At 47.4% G+C, this 20,816-nt stretch overlaps 2 protein-coding genes across 2 annotated transcripts; one reads left to right on the top strand and one right to left on the bottom strand.

Moving 5' to 3' along the window:
* Positions 1-208: 208 nt before the first annotated feature.
* Positions 209-9,714, bottom strand: ptar1 (protein prenyltransferase alpha subunit repeat containing 1). Its single transcript, XM_064353223.1, has 7 exons — positions 9,565-9,714; positions 7,555-7,724; positions 5,805-5,871; positions 3,934-4,058; positions 2,335-2,435; positions 1,582-1,916; positions 209-1,307 (listed from the first exon to the last, which is right to left on the bottom strand). The coding sequence occupies exons 1-7, from the start codon at positions 9,648-9,650 to the stop codon at positions 908-910; spliced, it is 1,284 nt and encodes a 427-aa protein (XP_064209293.1). The 5' UTR covers positions 9,651-9,714; the 3' UTR covers positions 209-907.
* Positions 9,715-10,211: 497 nt separating this feature from the next.
* On the top strand, positions 10,212-16,078 carry LOC135233400 (cilia- and flagella-associated protein 95-like). Its single transcript, XM_064296890.1, has 6 exons — positions 10,212-10,618; positions 10,751-10,862; positions 11,145-11,266; positions 11,745-11,813; positions 14,983-15,046; positions 15,733-16,078. The coding sequence occupies exons 1-6, from the start codon at positions 10,584-10,586 to the stop codon at positions 15,895-15,897; spliced, it is 567 nt and encodes a 188-aa protein (XP_064152960.1). The 5' UTR covers positions 10,212-10,583; the 3' UTR covers positions 15,898-16,078.
* Positions 16,079-20,816: the final 4,738 nt, after the last annotated feature.

Raw genomic sequence — 20,816 nt, 5'->3', positions numbered from 1 at the left:
GGTTCATCCGTGTTTTAAGTTTCTGTTTCGATAAGGCCTCATGGCCTGTAATGGATTGTGCTCACTTGTATTTTCATACATTTGTTGGTTTCTAGGTGGTGGTAAGTATCTTTTTCCCCTCCAAACAAACAAAAACAAAAAGTCCATTATTGTGAGACTGACTTTACGAAGACTAAAAAGCTGGTTTCGACCAAGAAGAAATTCGAAGCATGTAGACATACATTTATTTACATGAACACAGAGCTACAGACTCTAGAGTTAAGCAGGACACCTTTTCAGAAAGGCTTTTCGGACGATGCCCGAAGCTGATTGGTTAACACTCGAGGGGGCCCGCAGCCCAGTTAGCGTTAGCGCCGTTCATCTATCACGCAGCGGCTGCGTTTTATGGAAGACTTCAAAAGGAGGAAAAGGGGGGAAAAAAAACCCCCAAAACGAACAGCGAAAGATTTAAAAGCATACTGAAGAACAGACTGAAAATAGGCGGAGAGAAAGCGGGTAAAACTGCTCTTCACAGACAGCGAGAGAGAGAGAGAGAGAGAGAAAAACCTGAGGTATTGAAGTACCTTGTAAAAAGGCCAACTGCCTTTCTCGAGAGGAGAGGGGAAGGGATGTTCCATCGCGGAGGGGAATTTGGCCCCGGCAGACCATCGCTGGCCAATGACAATGGAGGGGTGGGACAGGAGCATTACGGACCTGGCCAATCACAGAGTCTGGCTGTAGGGTTGGGGGGTGGAAGGGTGGGGGGGCAATAAGGACCTGACCTATCAGGGATCCAGCTGCTCACTTTGCAGGCGGGAAAAAACGCCGCTCGTCACTGACCTACCAGGGGTAAGAGTCCAGTCACTTCCTGTTTCCTGCTTCCTGTGTGGAGAAGCTGGATGGGGGGGGGGGTGGAGCGTTTGTTGCGTTACTGACCTATCACGGAGTCCAGCCACTTCCTGTAGGCGGTGGCGAAGCGGCTCTGCTCGGGGGAGCGGCAGCCGCTCAGGGTTTTGGCGACAAAGCTGTACTCGGAGTGCAGGGCCGGGGGGCCGGGCTGGAGGGGGCCCCTCTTCAGCCGCTTGCTGTCCTGTGTGTAGCCCCCGGCCCCGGCCCCGCCCACGCCCCCGACCCCGGCCCCAGCCCCGCCCCCCGACGACGGCCCGTCCACGTCCATCGCCTGGGCGCTCTTGGCCCCGCCCTCCCCGGCTCCTGACCCCGCCCCCGCAGGGCGGAGGGGGGAACGGCCGGGAGACTCGTCGCCGCGGCAACCGCCGGTTTGGGAAAGCTCCGACCGCCAGTGGTGCCAGAGGAAGAAGACGTGTCGTCTGTCACGGGAGGAAAAAAAAAACAACAAAAATTACATTTAGAAAAAAAAAAGGGGGGGCGGAGTCAAAATGTCACCGTGGTAACCTCACTCATGACAACCCCACAGAAATCACAACTTCCACCCCAGGTTTGCCCCTTTTCTGAACTGTGACAGAGGGGAGATTAAAAAACTGCAGGGGGGAGTTCAAATTGCTATAGATCAATGGAAGGATGAAAAAGCAACAGAAAGCCCTGAGCTGGCCTCTGTCCTCGCCCGTCCCAGAGCTGACTCACCGGTGACACCACAGCGTCTCGTGTCCCGGGTACGACTCTATCAGGTCGGTGCAGAGCTCGATCTCCTCCTCGAACAGCTTCTGCACGTCGGCCCTCTGCCGGTCCTCGGCGGCGGTCCCGTTGCCGGTCCCGTTGCCGTTGGGCGCGGCGACCTCGCCGTTGGGCTGGTGGGCGCGGCGCGGGTCGGCGGAGGGGCGGGGCGACGCCCAGTCCGCCGCCTGGCTCAGCTCCCCCACCAGGGCCTTGAGCAGGAACTGGCGGTAGTGGAAGCCGCTGTGGTCCGACACGTGCATGGACACCCAGAGCTTCATGGAGGAGAGCTCGTCATGCAGCACCTGCGGGGGGGGGGGGGATCCCGCGTTTACACCTCAAACAACTCCATGCGTCGGTATACACACTCTACAGTGCATGTGTGTGTGTGTGTATGTATGAGTGAGCATGCGTGTGTGTGTGTGTGTGTATACACGTGTATTATGTGTGTGTGGGATCATGCATGTACATAAATATACATGTGTTTGTGTGTGAGAGCATGTGTGTATGAGCATGTGCATGTGTATATTATGTTACATTTATTTGGCAGACGCTTTTATCGAAAGTGACGGCATGAAACTAACGGTTGATGTGTGTTGTTTTGTGTAGTGTGTATATGAGAGTGTGTGTGTGTGTGTGTGTGTGTGTGTGTGTGTGTGTGAGTGTGTGTATGTGAGAGCGTGTGTGTGCCTCTGTACATGTGTGTGCATTCAGCAGCGGTACCTTCAGGTTGCCCTGGGCCATGTTCTGCAGGACCCATATGCGGTGGGACCAGGCGTTGTAGTTGCTGGGGTAACGGCCAGCGGCCTCGCCCAGATACGCACCTATTGTGCATGTCCTTGATTCGCTCGCCCGGGCGTGGGTAATGAACCAGCTGCCCACCTTCTGTTTAAACTATGTCACAACTGCAGTGCAGCGCTGGAGGACAGACGCCGTTATCATGGTTAGGACTGCAGGGCATTCCATTGTTTACATGTGGCAATCATTAAATATTTCCAAAAGGAATATTTAAATTTTAACATCAGGACCACAGCACATTGTCTTGTGCAGTACTTATTTATTTATTCAGTCATTTCAACTCGCAAAACAAGCAGCAAGTTTATCGGGTGGGTTTCACGGTGGGACTTTGAATTCTCCACAGGAGGAACAGAACCTGTCCACGCCAGAGCGTTAACAAAAGCAGCAAACCAGGGTGTGAAGACACGGAGCGTTAAACGGGGCAAATGAAAGAGAACGGTTTAAAAACAACACAATAAAACTGGAGATGATGATGGTGATGACTGCAGTTCCAGCAGGAGACAGGAGGGGGCAGTAACGCGGACAAAGCGTTTTAAAAAAACGGCTTCAGGGCACGGAAAGGAGGGAAGAAGATAAATATAAATAACAACATGAATGAATAAGTTATGAAAAGGGGTTTTCATGAATAACCAATGAGCAGTTAACAGAGAAAAAGAAAAAAAAAATGCTGAGTGGCAAGTCTGCCTACCCAGCTCAGCTCAGCATCCCCCCCCCCTCGAACCCCCCTGCTCCTGAGAAGGGAAACTAAAGCCTGTTTAAAAAACAATTACTTCAGCCAACAGAGCAGGATTCACAAACAGGCCGGCAACACCATGCCCACGCCAGAGAGAGAGCGAGAGGGAGGGAAAACGAGAGAGAGAGAGAGAGAGAGAGAGAGAGACAGACAAAGAGAGCGAGAGAGAGAGAGTGAGAGAGAGAGAGCGAGAGAGAGACAGACAGAGAGAGAGAGCGAGAGAGAGACAGAGAGAGAGCAAGAGGGAAGGAAAACGAGAGAGTGAGAGAGAGAGACAGACAGAGAGAGAGAGCGAGGGAGAGAAGGAGACAGAAAGAGACAGAGATCCACGTCACCCACTTCAACCGAAAATGGAACGACGCCACCCTCGAACATCCTCTGAAGGGCGAAAGAGGGAGAGGAGAAAAAAAAAAACTCCCCCAACTCCACTCCACCTAGTTAATCTTCAAATCACCCAACTTCATTTCATCATGAATATTTCAGGCGCACTTCCAGCCGGCCTGAATGTAAATGCCAGCGCACTGGCACACAAAGCCGTGGCGGAGAGCACTTTAGAGAGCGTTTACAGCAGCAGCTGAGCTGAAGGCTCTGTTTCACCCGCCCGTACAGGACAGCCCGCAGCCAGGAGGCAGCGGCAACACGGCGCTGCTCTTCCGCATTTAAATCACGTTTCTGGGTGCGTTAGGGCTTTCCGACAAGCGGGTGAAAAATGACCTAGAAGCGGCAGGAAACGGTGAAAGGGTGACAACCTCAAACATCTCTCTTTCGCACTCACACTCACGCACACGCACACGCACACACAGAGACACACCTGTGGATCCACGTCTCCGGGCTTTTGGGAAACTTGGTGAGGGCAAGCTTTCCCAAATACAAATCCCTCTCTGGGTTCAGCACTCCGCATTGGACCAGCTCTTTCCTAACGGGAGACACGAAGAGAGGAAACTACAGTTTATTCCCACACTTCAGACAGAAGACACCAGTTTATCCCACACTTTGAGAAACAGTCAGACAGGAGGCCGCAATTTATCCCACACATCCCAAACAGACAGACAGAAGGACCAACTGCATCACTCCCAAACAGAAACAGACAGGCAGGCAGGCAGGCAGACAGAGATCAGACAGACATACAGGCAGAGAGACAGCACGGACAGCAGGCAGACAGACATACAGGCAGGCAGACAGACATACAGGCAGACAGACAGACAGACAGACAGACAGGCAGGTCCAAGCAGAGCTCTACAGCCAGGTCACTATCTGCCCTACAGAGACCCCGCTGCAGTCTCATGTTTTGGTCCAGGGACCCAGTGTCAGACTGTGGGAATACGACCCCCATCAACGGCCGGCATACACGTGCACCATGGTAACCGGAAAACACTCGATACTTGTTTGTACAAAACAGGCACTGCCTGCATCAAAGGGAACAGCGTTACATCAGCTAGACCCGAACCAGAAACACCACAACACTCAGCCAGGCACTTCCTCTACTTAACACCCAAGCCTGCTTTAAACACAAGTAACTTTCACAGCCCACAGTAATGACTGATGATCTACGGACTAGAGGAACAGGACCATAAAAGATGGCTATTAAACAAAGCCCTCCAGGAAAATGTGAAACCGAACGAAAGGGGAAGTCACGTTTTCTCCCGGAACACCACCTTTAATACACGTGAAACGGCGCTCAGGTGGAGGAGCAGGAGCAGGTTTATAATACCGCACCGCTACGCAGACGACGCAAGAGCGTCGGGAAAAGGGGGGGGGAAGTGGAATTATATTTAGCTTCCGTTTATTAGACCAAAGAGAAAATGTGCAGTGACAATCTGACGACGCTCTACGTGCGGCGTGCGGACGCAGATCGAGCCGCGGCGGCGCGCTAAAGATAGCATCAAAGATGCCCGCCTGTCGTAAGCAGGGGGGGGGAAAAAGCCTTCTCACGAAGAGCAAGACAAAAGCGATCGTGTCTCATCACCCATTTCGGCAAGGTGTTAAGATATCGGAGAAATAAAACCCTAAAATACACACGTGCCTACACGTGTATGTGCGAGCACGCAACGCAAACTACACGCCGTTAGCTATACCGTTAGCTTTTTGGCAGGCTTTGTGGATAGCCGTGTCGTACCTAATGAACTGTGACTGCGGCACGTGTAACTGTGTGTAACTGTTAGCGCCCGAGGCGGACGTAGCCGCAGTTTCGCGCCGATGTCAGGAAGCCATTTTGTTTTACAGTCGCGTGTGTGTGTGTGGAACAGCCTGCCAGGACGAGCGGCAGAGGGAGGAACCCCAGGGGAATTCGAGCCCAGACTTGATGCAGTGCGGGGGACTCTTTAGAGTACAGGTAACTGATGAGCCTGGATGGGCTGAATGTTCAGTTTTTGTCACTATGTGTACACTGTGTGCGCTCAGCTTTAACACTGCACTACTGTCCTTCGCGTCTAGATCTTCCATTGACGATAGCCCCGTAAGAATTCTCACATTTCCCCAAATTTCCACACGGCCTTTTGGACGTTTGCTACAGTTCCGAAAATTGTTAGAACATTCATACAGTTCCCATGTGGTAATTACTGCTTTCAATCAAATACCTCTTTTATGCAAAACTTAAATGATTCCGGTAACGTTTTCCAGAAGCAGAACGCTTCCCTCCAGTGTGAATGGTTCTGTCTCGTACCTGACGTTCCAAGCGGTGGTGAAGTCCGGGTTCAAGAGGAGCAGAGTGCAGGTGATATCCACCAGAGCTGAGAGACGGAGAGAGGCATTAACACAGACTGATTAACATCCCATTTCATCTACCGCATCTCAGCATTTACCAACACGGAAAATGGCTGAACATATATCATAAAGGATTCGGTTACAACCCTGTGTTGAAGGGAACTATAATTCTTCATCTTTGTGGGCAAAGTTCTCTGTGATTCTAATAGGATCTGAGATCCCTTCTCTGTAAAGTTTGTCCACTTGGGCTGGACTCCAATCAGATTCACGCACAGCACAGAAACCCTCTTTAAATGCTAGATTTCGTTCCCCTCCTCCCCCCTCAGTCCCACCATCATCGCTGAGAATTAGAGACAACCGGATGACTGTGAGATGACCCACTTTCACACGCTGCTATTAAACCACCGTCACAGAAACGGAAAAAGGAACGGGCGCGTGGACGGTGACGAGCAGGAAGAGACGGGCGCCGTGGCGGAAGACGAGGAACAAGGGCCTAAATCCCAGAAGCCCTTGGGGGGGGGGGGGCCTGAGGACTGAAGCGGGGCTAACTCATCCAGTTCCCCAGGAGAGCCGTACAGGAACATAACAGCCCATAAAGCGCCGCTCTGCCTCCCCGGTCATCTCGTCCCGTCCCTCGTTCCCTGGCAGCCGTCCCGCCCCGGGCTGCACCTCCTCAGACTGGAGTTATAAAAACACAGAGCGGCGGCTTCCTGTACGGCAGTAACGCGACACGAAAAGCACCGAGGGGCAGCGCCAGCGCGGTGATATTTAGCCTGGCTTTGCTTCCCCAAGTCACAGGACACGGCCCTTTTACTTTAAAATCAGAGCCCGTGGCACCGCTGTAGTACGACTTGGAAGGGTGGAACGCTGACAGGTTCCCGCCCTTTTACACTGTCCACCAGTAGAATCGCGCGTCCTCACCCCATCGACCAATAGAATCGCACTGGGTCATTCTCAGTGTCAAACACACTGCGGAAAAGGAAATAACAGGGCCGTTTATGATCGTGGCCATTGGCTGACAGCAAGGATGCTAGAAAGCAGCGTCGCCACGGAGACGTTGCTGGGACGTCTCCACATGGACCAGACGGAGCACAGTTGAGTGCTCTGCACTCTGAGCTCAAACCCTCGTCTTCTCCTGACACAGGTGCGTGCTCTTTTTGGTGGCTGTGGATTTCAGCTGATCGCTGTGACCTCTGTGGCGACCTCTTCTGTCTGAAACGAGCATCTGCTCACACACACACACACACACACCCACGCTGCCGCCGCCCCAGCCCCCCGCTCAGTGGCAAGCATACACTTCAGACAGCAGAAACCAGCACTGCAACAACACAACGCCACAGTATAATCTCCTGCCCATGGCAGGTCCTTGCCCTTAAAATGACAGGCTAGAGTTTACACCCGTTGGACGCAGCTCTCTCCCAACAGCGGACGAGCGGCTCGAGGACGGGCGATGCGCGCAGGAGGGAACCGCCACAGAACACAGTCTGTCGTCCGTCAAAAACCCGCCTCGCTCCTCTCCTCCACAGTCCAGCCCTCCTCCGTCTATTTCTGTCTCTGCAACCACCCCCCCTCTCCTCACACCGCCCCACCCCACCCATCCATCCACGTCTCTCTTGATCTGTCCCATTTCAGTCTGTTTGTTCAGATGTAATTTTATACCCTCCAGAGCGCAGGATTAATAAGGAAAGCGGTCTCTCTCTCTCTCTCACCCTCCCTGTCCAGCCACTGCTTGCGCTGGCGGTAGAGCAGAAGCTTGTTGTGGACGTAGGGCAGCAGGAACTTCACGCACCAGCTCTCCACCCCGAGGCTGTTCTCCACCAGGACGATGGGGCTGCGGTTGTACCGGGCCTCCGGGCAGGGGATCAGCCCGATCTCGTCACTGCAGGACACACACACACACACACACACACACACACAGCGGGCACGGTTACGTTCGAGAACACGTCCGGTGGACCCTCTCACCCGGGGGCCACTCGCACAGGTTACGCCAGGCGGGGTGACCTTGCTCAAGTGTACCCCACCTGAGAATTAAACCCGCAACTTCAGTCACAAGTCACAACTTCAGTCCCTGCACTGCACATTATGCGCCACAGAAAATCGAGCAGGACTGTCCGATGGCTACTGCAGCTGCTAGCCCTAACACTTCCCCCCCTCCCCATTTAAGTAAGGCACCAAGCAAGATAGAGAACGGCACTCTTTGTGCTTCTGACATTCAAAAAAAACAAAACAAACTGAAGACATGTATAAATACCAGTGAACCACGAGACAGCACGCCTGGCTTGCTCTTGTGGTGAAAACGACACCAACTCACACCTCTGGCAAGCAGAGGAGACCGCCAGAACTGGTTTGTGTTCATTCTGCACTCGCATAAAGTCTCATTTATTTCTCCTTGACCTCTTTGGCAGAACTGAGCACCAACAACACAAAAAGACTTTTGAGGTGCAACACTGACTCTGCAACAACCACAAGACCTCCAGGGTTAAAACTGACAGAACAAACTGAAAAGAGGGTAATAACTCATTGTGGATATATGCTGTCTCTTTGATGTCACAACGCAAAAAAATAAATAAATAAAAATTGAGACTGAAAACACAGTCCCTTTCCAGAGTATAAGCAATCCCGCAAAAGGATTTCATAAGTGGGTAGGGCAGTACAGCAGGACCACCTCGGTCCCAAATTAATTATTGAACCAGACCGGCGCGTGGCTACTGCGTTATTCTGGCGCACTTGAACAGCGTTTAATGGATCGCAAGTAACAGGGGACAAGGCGGTCTGCCCGTTTCAACAAACATACAATGCCCTTATTCTCTATACCCTGGAGTACTCATCTAGACTTTCTCTTGCATCAAGGCGCAAAACACGTCTGCAACCTGAGATTAATTGAAGAATAGCAATGGCTGCGATCACCACAGTAGAACGCTGTCAAACTAGCTCGTCCAGAAGGGGGCTTGGCTAGAAAAAAATGTAGACTGCAGAAGACACTCATCAATAACGTTATAATTTTACTGATCCAGGGTATTCTGACCAAAGATCAACACAAGAAACTAGTTTATATCCGAATACTAAAAGCAGAAATGGGTGTAATTACCAATTCTAGTCGCAGTTAGCTTTGCCAACTAGCAAACGTTAGCTACCCATCCATGACAGAACAACCAAAGCTACACTTACCATTAAGAGTAATAATATTAAACATTCCAAACAGGACAGGACAGTCATTCTGTATCGCAACAAAAGTCAGCTAACCGGCTTACATCAATAAGCAAGTGCTCGACTAGCTGGTATTTTGAGTCCAACTAAAGAAGCAGCTAGTCATCTACTTCAGATCCCTTTGGGAAGCAAAATTAGTTTAGCGGCTTATAAGCACACAGGACGCGGACACTCCAGGCTACGGAGCTCACGGTAGCTAACCCGCTCACTAACGTTTAACGTTTTCCTCCAATGCCGGCAAAATTTTAATTTTTATTACATAGGTAAAGACTGAGCGGGCTGCTAAAAATCAAGCAAGCAGCCTATTCATCTTGCAAAAAGTTGTTTTAACTTTCGATTGATGCGTCCCTATAAAGATGTCTTCGCTAACGTTAGCATTAGCAAGCTATCGTTGATTTGATGTGCTCCGGCTTGTAACCAGCAAGCCCAGGTACCTATAACTCCAAAGCACCACTTATTTGGGTGATGTTCTCAATAAACATGCGTATTTGTCGGTTTAGACTGATACTTACATGTTGGGGTTTTTCTTGAACGCGTTGTTGATGTCTTTCACAACTCTCTGAACCAAGACGTCCACCTCCTCCTCCGATTCTGCCATTTTTCAGAGCGCCAATGACGTGACAACGGTGCATCACATCTGCATCCGGGTAATGTCGAGGAACCGTAACCCCGCCCATTAAAGTGAGCAAGCAGTTCTCCACCAATCAACACACTGGAGGTTGGAGGCCCGTCAAGAGGAAGGAGCCTGTTCTGGCAGAGGGCTGTTTACCCACGAGAAAGAACAGCATTACGTTCAGATCTAGCTCCGAACTGGAATAGTTAATATTGCACGTATGGATTAAATGTTGAATTAATCTGATAAAACTAATAATAGTAGCATATTTATGCATTTATTGATTGATCTTTTGATTGATTATTTCTCATTATTGTGATGGTTATATCTTTGAATTGAGAGAGAGACAGATGAAAATGAATCTCATTCACACGTGCACATTTCCACTGGGCCATTAAATAAGGGGTGGAGGGGGTGTTAATAATTATAATAAACATAACAATAAAAATATTGTTATACATTTTGTGGAAATTTTCCGTATAGACTTCTCTTTTTCCCAAAAAAATATCCGTGACACCCATTTTTATTCGGCTAGGCCTATATTAATCAGCATGTAACCGCTAACATTACATTTAAAACGGACAGGATAAAGTGAACGGCCTTGTGTATCCTCACCATAGTAACAGTCGGGTTCCAGCAACCTAGTGCAGGTTTTAAGTGTCGCAGTTGTCAGGGCCAACGAGCAAGATGATCAGTAGCGTTATTTAGGCTACGCAACTTCGGCTGAATAGATAAAAGAAACCTTTTATGCTTTTATAAAACTAGCATTTCAAATCCGCCATTCGCTCCGTCCATAGTTCACAAAGAGGTTTGGGTAAGTGGAGACAAGGAAAGCCAAGATCTGGAACTAAAAGAAGGTGGAGTAGGCTAGTCTAAATTAATTGCATTAAATAACGGATTAATTCACAAGCTTCCTACATGCCTTACGGAAATGCTACACTTGTTTCGGACTGGTAAGCATTTGCACTACATTTGTATAGGCTACACACAATTGTCGACATGTATTCGTCCTCTCAGTAAGCAAGAGCAATTCCCTCTGTCAAATTCACTTACATTCGCATTCTATTTGTAATTCATTCAAAAAGGCACAAATACAGAGAAGCCGAGCCGAAAGATTATGACTTCAGTGCGTTGCCGGAGGGAAAAAAATCATTACACAAGTCTACCTACAGACATTTTGGAACCAGTGGTAATACCGTGAGTCGGCTATATTGTCTTCCTTTCAAACAGATACAGAGAATAAGTAATTCACGTAGCAGCGCTGCGTGTGTGTGTGTGTGTGTATGTTTTTGTAGCGATTTAATTTTGGTTTATTGTCCAAAGTGGAACAGGAGTAATTATAAGCACATATTCATATCAAAAGGTAATTATATATTATTGTCACCGGTGGATGCGAATCATCCAGAATCCCCTGGGGCAGTGTATGGCATAATCAGCCAATTTTCAAGAGTAAGGAACACGGACAGTCTCTGACTGCAGATTTGGACCACTACGACGGGAGAGCAGTTGTCACAGTGCCTTCTGAAAAAACAGCAAGAGGTCGAGGGCACCCGCATGTCGATGTTGCGGGCGGATCTTTTCCACTCCGCTGTCTTGGACAGGTAGGCACATAATGTCCCGACCTGGACAATACCGCGTAACTACGCGATCACGAAATGGAGAGTAGCTTCAGGCTATGCCTCTGTCTTAGTTCCCGTGTGAACACAATGTGTCTTTGTCGTTTTTGTCTTTATAATAACAATAATAATAATAATAATTATTGTAACAATTATAATAATAATGATGATAACTGCAATAATAACAACAATAATAATACGACTACTGATAATAATAATTATAATTTTATTTTATTGTTATGATTTTTTATTGTTATACTTCCAAAGGGATTCTACATAAGTTCAGAATCAATCACATTTACATAACGTAATGCACATGGAGATATGACAGTAGTTGCAAGGCCCGCATGACAGAGAAAAGACTGACTAAGACTAAAGGGATTAGGGATGAGGCTATTTTTCAAGATCTGTCTCTCACAGAGAGCTAGCCTCATGCTAACCCATTATCCCTGACCGTCTGCAGGGAGACGAATCATCTGAAAGCAGGCCACAATGCCGTCTTGCCGCGTCACCAGCTGGGACATAACCGAATGTAAGGCATGTTCTTTTTAACCTCTGGACAGGCTTAGCGCAGATGTCAGCGCCTGCAGTTTATTAAACCGCTGTTATCGCAAAAGAGTGTTATCTCTCTCTCTCTCTCTCTCTCTCTCTCAAAGACACACATACAGACAGCGGCAGCACTGAATCGAATGTAAACTGATGGTCTTATCTAATGTCAGCATGTTATGTTTTTTTGGATTAATGCCACGCACTGTAATGATGATTGTCAGGTGAATGGCTCATCCCTCTGGTCTGTCCTGAATATGAGCTGGTCTGTTATAGATTAAAGACCACAAAGAGAGAGAGAAATGTCTCATGAACATGCAGGCCACACATTAGAGAAAAAAAACGCATCTGATACTGACAAGTAGGCCTGCAGTTCTCTGTCCCTACCTCAGAGACTGGTACCCCGGGCTTATGACCTCCCCCCCCTCAGTTCATGTTGACCATAGAGTGCCTGTGGTGTGAAATTACAGCTGGCCAATCATTTTCCCCTGACCTTGTGTGCCAGGGGCTGAAGCCAGAAATGGCCCGTCGCTTCAATTATAGCCGGAATCCCACAGAGCCGCCCCACAGTAGTAATGGGCCTGCAGAGTTCACTCCTCCGACCCCAGGACAGAGAGAGAGAGAGAGAGAGGGAGAGAGAGAGGGAGAGGGGGGAGAGAGAGAGAGAGAGAGAGAGAGAGAGAGGGAGAGACATATTGCACATACTGTAAACACATACTGTACTGTATTTTAATTTAGAGTATTCTATAAGAGCTGATTTTTCAGTGAGCATTATGCTTTGACTATCATTTTCCAAATTTTTCATTTTCTGTGATTTGCACAAACTCATTTTTTTTAATGAGTATTGCCCCCATAAATATGCAAATATAAATGATTCATATGCAGCCTTTGTGAGTCACTGTACATAAAGGTGCTTAGGGAATTAATAAATACAACCTACAGCAACATTTCTTTGTGCAAAACATTCTTGCCTTGTTCAGGTGGCTCAGAAAAGTTATTGGTTTTCAAAATGGGTCTGACGTTGTAAGGCAACAGTGACAAAGTGCCTAACATTAGTGGGACTGTGCAGTTATTTTAATAATGTAATTTTTCCTAGAAATTACATATGATGGGTTCTCTGAGTGGGTGATTTTTCAATGTATGTCCAGGTGGGGGCGCTGCTGAGTTACTGAACACTGTCAAACTCAGTCCTCCGTTTCTAAACCACTTTGGCCAGGAGGAGATGGTCCAGCGCTCATTTTAGTTTTATAAAGTGGCTTGATTGGTACAAATTAAATATTAATTATTAATGAATGGCTGAGCATTGTTCAGCGCCCACACAGACTTAAAATGATTCGATTTTTCATTCATAGTTTAAACAAACGGTCGCAAAACAGACAAGTACTTGTTCTATTATTACATCTGCTCTATTTAGTCATATGCCCATGTTTATTTTAAATGCATTACCACTGCATGATGTACTTGTGAGAATGTACTTTATAATTCCTAGACATTGTGTAGCCTATGTGCTGCTGTAGACGAAGTTATTTAAAGTTCTATGTTATTCCATTCTGCAATCATCTGAAACCAAGTAGATTAAGTGAATAGCTGAGGTCAGTTGTGGAGACTGGCCCCAAACTTTAAGTACAGCACTTTAATTTAATTTGAGATTCTGTTAAGAGAAGCAGGCTTGGAAGCAGAATATTGCAGAATCAGACCCAAAGTGTACACCTATGAGCAATGCCCTAAACATCAACAGCTACACAGTTAGGTAAACGGTCACACTGCAAGTTATATAGGATGTGAATAATAAGAAACAACAACAACAAATAATAATAAATCGAATATAGGGTCTACGCTATGGTTGATGAGAAGGGAAAACAGGCCAGGCCATTTTTGGATGTAGGCCCTATTGTTTATTTTTTGCTCACAGACATTACGAGTTTCTTCATGAAAAGCACTGGCTTTTCTGAAGCGGCCTTAAAACCGTGGTTGCATAACATGGAGCGGCCGTGTGGAAAAAGTGAGGTGCTTTTTTCCCCCGCTGGATTTTCAGGAGCCTGTATGCGCTGCGCCGGCAGTGCGCGCGAGGCAAGCTAACCGTTTCCTGCCACAAACACCGTCTGGGTGCAGCCAGACGTCGCGGACGCTGGCAGCGCATTTTACAGCCACCTCGCATTAACCGCGTTGACCGCCGGCGTTTCACATCGTCGGTCCCAGCCCACAGCCCCCGTCTCCCCTCCTGACCTACCGGAAAAGAGCTTTGAGAGCGATAGTGAGAACACCGCCAACCTGTCCGTGCATCGCCGGTGGTTATTCGTGGCCCACCCGCTTCCACTGAGCATGCAGCGGGAAGCGTTTTGGGGTCTCTGAACAGTTTTGATTCGGTTTCCGTAGCGATTCCTTGAAGGACACTCACTCGCAGGACATATGTAAAATCGATTGCTGGAACCTTTTCCATGGTACTGATGTTCACAGCACCATCAAAATCAATCAAACTGTACGTTCAAGTATTTTGACGAAAAGTCTTTTTTTTTATAATCCCAAAGGTTGTCAGAGAGGGCAAGTGACCACATGAATGAACCGAATTACCTACATTTCCCCCTGTGGTTGTGTTCCTATGGTTACCTCCCCTTTCCTGGCCTATTAGTCTGTCATTTCCAGGGATGCCTCTGACACTGTTAGGTAATGCATATGCTTTTTAAAAAACTTTATTATAACCCAGCCCGGACTGAATGACCTACAATTTGTGTGTAGATTTTAGCAAGGAATGCTAAAATCAACCAACTCTCACAACTGGTGCACCACGGGTAAGAACTGGGGCTCATTATATTTTTGAAGTCTGTGAACTTTGTGAAGTTCCAGAATCACAGTTTTAAACTGGGGGCCCTCCAGACTCATAAGGGGCTCCATGAAGAACATGAAAGAGGTTCTGAGAAAAGAAGAAAAAATCAGTGGAAATCATATTAATCACTGTTACAGTATTTAGCCCCACTTGTCCCTGAAATCTCTGATGGTATCATATCACAAAGAGGTTAAGTTAAGTCTGTTTGTTTACGTATGTGTACTTCTGCAGTGTGTATCGTACAGTCCCAAGTTCTGCCCTGGGCTAAGACTAAAAAAAAAAAAACATTCCCAAGGGAGTTTGTTTTTACTGGGTATGTCTTTCATTTCAGTGACTTGAAGACCACATATGTGCAGGATTACCTGCCCCCTTACACTCACGACAAACAGGAAGCTGTAAGTTACAAAATCAAGCACATCATAATTATGAGAGCTTCTCATTATTTACAGAACATAGAAAAGTGCAGAATTAGCTGTGCAAATATATTATTTGGATACTTGCATGATTGCTTATTGAATATGGTCATGATGTATTATGCCACAATATACAGTATATATACATACAAATGTACAAAAGTTTAACTTGTAAAAAAATATCTTTGATGCAAATTGGATCCTATATCTTGATTCTGCCTATGAACGCTGGTATTTTATAGCCAACAGAGTTGACCAAAAATAGAGAGAGATGTGTGTATACGTTCTACGCAAATATATTTGGCGGGTCTGTTTTAGTAAGTGTGAATGGAGGACTCTGAAGGTAAAATATCAACTGTGTGTGCTGTCTGGCTTAGAACCATAGCCAACTGGCTGCTATTTTGGTGGGATGTTGAAACTAGAGAGGCAAATGGGCGTTTCAGGCAGATCCCTTCATCACTTCTGTTTGAATGATAAGGTTTGTTTTAGAGGACTGAGAATTTGCCTGGCAACACAGTATGTTGATATTCAGAACGCGTGAGTAATATTCGGAAGCAAGTCACGCAATGCAAGTGAGCTTTTTTCTTTTGTTAAATATCTATCCTTATTTTTTCCAATTATTAATTTCTTGCTGTTGTTGTCGTCGTTGTTGATTTTTTTTTTTCCAGAAGGTGACACCTGACCAACCGGAGGATTCCAGCCAGTTCAGGAAGCGGATTTCCCAGTTCACCGACGCGGCGGACTACCGTCGGTTGGGCCGGAACACTTGGCAAGACGAAAGGGTGGAATGCAGAACTGAAGCGCTCAAACCCACTGATCCTATGGGCCTGTAGATTTAACCGCCTCACTAGCACCCCCCGGTGGATCAGCGCACACCTGCAGGGAGGAGTGGAACTCTGACATCCAAACCATGGATGTATCAACCCAGAGGATTTGTGGTTGCAGTGGGTATTTTATCATTTACACTCTCCCAATCTTGTTTGGACTCATGCCATAAAGAATGCTATTATTCCACATGCAATAGTCTAATTTATTGTGCAAGATTTTTTCAGCGTACTGGTCCGACACACACCTGGATAAATGGAGCCTCCTGGTCCTGAGGAACGTTCTCCATCCTGGTTTCACAGGAGGCTCAGACAATGATTCTCCCAGAGAAACCAAATCTACATTCAAAGAAAAGTTTAGCAAAAACCTCTGTGATATACGGACTGCAAGTAGCTTCATGGTACTGCCCCAGAGAGAGCTGAAATTCAACACCGCATCTTATTAGTCTTTTCCTGAAATTTCACACATTTTTTTTTCTCTCAAAGTCATGACTCTAATCACAGGTGCATTGCGGGCAGACATTAATAAGTAACCATCAAAAGGCCAGACAATCCATCATGCATGGGAATCCAAACCGTCAGCAGAGCAGAGAGAGAATGAGCTCACAGAGAGGCGTCCAGGTGCAGCGAATCTGAGACCAGGAGGAAGAGCTCTGCCTTGTTAATCTTGTGCCTCAGAAAAAAACCTCACTGTTATGATGTGGGTCTTTCAGATAATTTGCTCTGGCGCTGGAAAGCCTGGCGCTGGATCTCTGCACTCTATAGGCCCGAGTCTGGGCACACACAGACTTACTCCTGTCAAGCGGGGGAAAAAAACTACACACACTGAACAAATACCGGGATTCCTTTTTTTAAAACATGGTCACAGCTTTAAGTCTGCTTTAGATGAAAGTAAGTCCGATGCCTAAGAATGTTTTAAAAAAAAACATTCTAGTGTTACGGTGGGAATGTTCAAAAACCCTCCTTGCATTATAATGGTTCAAAAAAGAGTCAGCGATACCAGGGCAATTTCAACCGTCTTTCCGAGTGACATAATTTTAGCGAGCCTGTTCTTGGGATACATTTTTTTTTTAAATGTCAGCACATAGGACATGACGGCACATCTGTCCACAGCAGCTACGCACAGCTCTCAGGGCCTATTACTCTCCTATGAAAAATGACAGGCTCCTTTCTGAAACTCTGGAAGCTATTAGTAGCGTTCAGCATCATATATCTTATTTCTTTCCCATGGCCAACACTTTGTTCCATGTTTTTAGCCCTTAGTAACTGTGTAGTCCACCAGCACAGGAACTGCACTGCTCAGCAGTTTGACTGCAGAGTGACAAAAAGTACAATAAATTGTTGTATCACCCAAGGAGTGGTGATGGTCATTAGGAATATTTTCCATGTAGTTTTTGCCGTTTAAAAGCTAAAACAACAAACATTGATCACCATGTTGCAACAATGATACAACAAGAGAGACAAGACTCAACTTGTGCGTGTGTGTGTGTGTGAGAGAAAGTATGTGGAAAGGTGTCTTTGAGATGGTCTCCAAATGGGTTCATAGAAGGTTTGTGACAAAAACCAAGGAGTTAGTTGGATTAGGCTGGATTATGCCAATGGTATCCGTCAGAAGAAGAACATTCTGGAAGATAAAACCAAACACTTAATTGATATCCGCAAAATGAAACTGAATGAAACGTAAAGACTTCAAAGCACCTTAATGATTTGCAGTGTGGTAACACAAGGGGGAGGACATCCAGCGACGCCCCCCCCCCCCCAACACCAACGGCCTGCCACTCCAGTGCAGTGAAGACCACGCCCTTCAAAAGCGCACGGAGCGAAACAGCTGTGCCGCCGCCGCCGCCACCGACAGCCTCCCGCCGCTAGCGAAACGGAGACAGGAGGAACAGAAGGAGAAGTGAGACGGCGGGCCGCTGCTGTTTAAGCCATTATGTGATGTGTGGCGGAGCTCCGGGGGAACCGGCAGGGCTGTGCACACGCGATTCGGGGGCCCAGAGGAACGGCAGAACGGCCTGTGACTGGACCCGCTCTCGCTTTGGGAAGCGATCCCCCAGCCTAACATCTCCGTATCAGTGGAGCTCGGAAAGACAATAAATCATCCCTCTGTCTTTCTCTCTCTCTCGCTCGCTCACTCTCTCCCCCTCCAGATCACTTTTTCCTCTCTTTTTCCACATGAAACTGTCAGATAAGTATACATTTTTTCTCAGAAGCATTATTCCCTGTCTTCACACTCACTCAGAAACAGGAGAAGCCCCGTAGGAAACCTGTGGAGTGATCTTACAGTCGTCCAAAAAGTTGAGTGTCCCGTTTAACCTCTTCCACACACGTACACACGCATACACACACACTCACATTCAAACACAGAACACAAATGCAGGCACACACAATGCAAAACCAAACGCATCCAAATAACATACGATGCAACACCCACACACACAGACAGAAATACAAAGATACACTTAACCACCCGCCATCCTTAGATACCTGTGCGCGCACACACACACACACACAAGCTGTGAAAAGTGTTTCAGCAGCACTGTCTGTGAGAAATGCACTGCTGAACCAGCTGTCAGCAGAGGGGCAAAGGACAGAAATCTCACCCTGTTCCTCTCCCTAAATCCCACAGAAAGTGGGTCTGCACTTTCCCCAAGTGTAGACCATGAGCAGACCCCCTGCCCACACACACACACACACACACACACACACACACACATGTCTGCATTACACACAATACTAAAGTCACATTACTCAGCTAACTGCGGTATAGCCAGCAAACTCGTGCGAGAAACGCCAAAAGTCTGGAGTCGTGTGTGAGCCCAGAAGGAGGTCAAATTTTATGCAGAATTCCGGTTTAAAGGGGGAAAAAAGGGACACTGAATTTTTTTCCAAATAGTTTTCGAAATAATGTTCGGAATAATTCAGCACAGAATATATTAACAGAAGAGACAAAGCTTTTCTTTAAAAGGAAGAGAGAAGGTGGGGCTGGAGAAGACTTTAATGACCAAGGGAAGAGCGTTGCGTTTTTATCCAGTGTTCTGTAAAGTGGATGGAGAGACTGAGAACACTAACCCCAAACTACGCTTTTAAAAGAGGATCACCCCCCCCCCCCCCAAAAAAAACACACCAGGTTCTCTTACTTTGTTTTTACACACTCCAAAAAACAAAGCCACTGCAGTATCTGTGTCATAATGCGAGGGTAGCTTTTAAAGCAGTACAGCTCGGGCACTAATAGCATGTCCACGTCAAATGGGAGATTTGCTCAGTTATACTTATTCTGAGGCAGCAACAGTCGCGCTGCGGAGTACACCATCACAAAGACACGCCCGCTGGCCATGTGACGGCACGTGGCCTCCGCGGTAAAGCGCAGCCAGGATTACAGCGCATTAGAGACGATACTGTTAAAAACTCAGAACCCGGCGCCGCCTTGTAATTTCACACAAAGGAAAAATCCCATTTAAAATTACAGCACGGCACACAAGAAACACAAAGACAGAGCAGTGGGAGGGGTGGAGGGAAGCCCAAAGAGAATCCAGAAGATTCTCTGACAGACTCAAGACAGAAGCGAGCTCTATGAGAGATCGTTGTGACATACTGATGCTGCCTATTTGCGTACCCCTGGAGTGAGTTGGCAGTTAGGAGTTATGCTGATGTTCCAGTGGGGGGGAAGGTTTTAGAGAGCGCACGAAGAAGAGCCGCATTGTGCTTCTACTTCTGTGCAACACTAATAAACATCGAGTTACAGATTGGCTCGTAGGTTGTTTTTTTAAAAATAGTTCTACTGAAACACAAGCAGGACTGGCCGTTCCAAGCTGCATTTGGAGCAGCAACAGAGTGATAATTTTCAGGTCCTCTGTTCTGAAGGCACAGCGGGGAGGAGGAGGAGGGTCCTCATTATGACTCACTGAGTGTCAGTTAAACCAAAAACCGACGGCAGCACCACCCCACACGGCGCCAATGCAGTTTCCTGCACACACACACACACACACACACACACAGATGCTACAACCCACAGGGAGAGAGACAAACAGAGATGCCAGAAATATACCCATGCAGGGAATCAAATGGAAATGACATCACAGTGCGTGTGCTGCCACGGAAACCCTGCTGAAGCCCCCCCCCCGGTCACAGTGACCCAGAGAGGGAGATGACTAATGGGTGTGAAAGATGCAGTGGTGTGAGCGGTGGAGGAGGCAAAGGAGACTGATTTTACCAGGATTAACACCACGTGTAAAAGGCCCTGACCTCATCCTCTCATCCTCTCTATCCTTTCTTGTCATCTTTTTCCTTCTTTCCCTCCTTCTCCACTCCTCCGCCGGTCCTTCGTTTTGTCGCGTGCACTCCGGTGGTTTGGTTTGTTGGGCTCAAACAGCTGCTGGCCTTAATGTGGCTGTCAGGTCCTTCTTTACCATAACTGTCCCTAATACTAGTTAAAGTGCACTGTTACAGCAGAGCTAGGAAGAGTGTAACTACAGTTTACGCATAACCTGATGGTTACAGTTATAAAATCCATATCACAACATTTGGCCTAATTGGCTATAGCATCACCCAATTAGGGAGGGATATCAGGCGGTGGAATGTCCTTGTTTCATGGTATAACACTGCACCCCCCCCCCCCCAGACCATGAGAAAATAGGCATGCAATCTCTTTTTAAAGTCATATCTTATAGTGTGTACCCCTCAGTATCCAAGAATCACCAGAGACCCTCTCTGTGTGTCTGTTTCCAGTGTACGTTTCTGTTTCTCCGACAGTTTGTTTCAATTTTGTTGCATTTTGCGTTGTTTGCATTTGTTTGACGCAGGGATTCCGACGTTGCTGGAAACTGACAGGGCTGAACAAAAGAGGTCTTTCATTTCATTGGCTGGGCTGTGGGCCAATAAGTGCCCCTGAGCAAGGTCCCAATCACAGAGGAAGCAGATAAACAAAC

The sequence above is a fragment of the Anguilla rostrata genome, chromosome 10 (genome assembly GCF_018555375.3).
Source record: "Anguilla rostrata isolate EN2019 chromosome 10, ASM1855537v3, whole genome shotgun sequence".
In the NCBI taxonomy this organism is placed as follows: Eukaryota; Metazoa; Chordata; class Actinopteri; order Anguilliformes; family Anguillidae; genus Anguilla; species Anguilla rostrata.
This window is presented reverse-complemented; position numbering and strand designations above follow the sequence as displayed.

What these genes read in the sequence shown, in the direction of transcription:
- LOC135233400 (XM_064296890.1), top strand. Translation starts at nt 10,584, where the DNA reads ATGCCTTACGGAAATGCTACACTTGTTTCGGACTG. An exon ending in TTGGAACCAGTGGTAATACC is followed by an intron (nt 10,863 to 11,144) that starts GTGAGTCGGCTA and finishes CTCTGACTGCAG; the next exon opens with ATTTGGACCACTACGACGGG. An exon ending in CTCACGACAAACAGGAAGCT is followed by an intron (nt 15,047 to 15,732) that starts GTAAGTTACAAA and finishes TTTTTTTTCCAG; the next exon opens with AAGGTGACACCTGACCAACC.
- ptar1 (XM_064353223.1), bottom strand. Translation starts at nt 9,650, where the DNA reads ATGGCAGAATCGGAGGAGGAGGTGGACGTCTTGGTTCAGAGAGTTGTG. An exon ending in ACCACCGCTTGGAACGTCAG is followed by an intron (nt 4,059 to 5,804) that starts GTACGAGACAGA and finishes GTCTCCCGTTAG; the next exon opens with GAAAGAGCTGGTCCAATGCG. An exon ending in TGGCCCAGGGCAACCTGAAG is followed by an intron (nt 1,917 to 2,334) that starts GTACCGCTGCTG and finishes CCCCCCCCGCAG; the next exon opens with GTGCTGCATGACGAGCTCTC.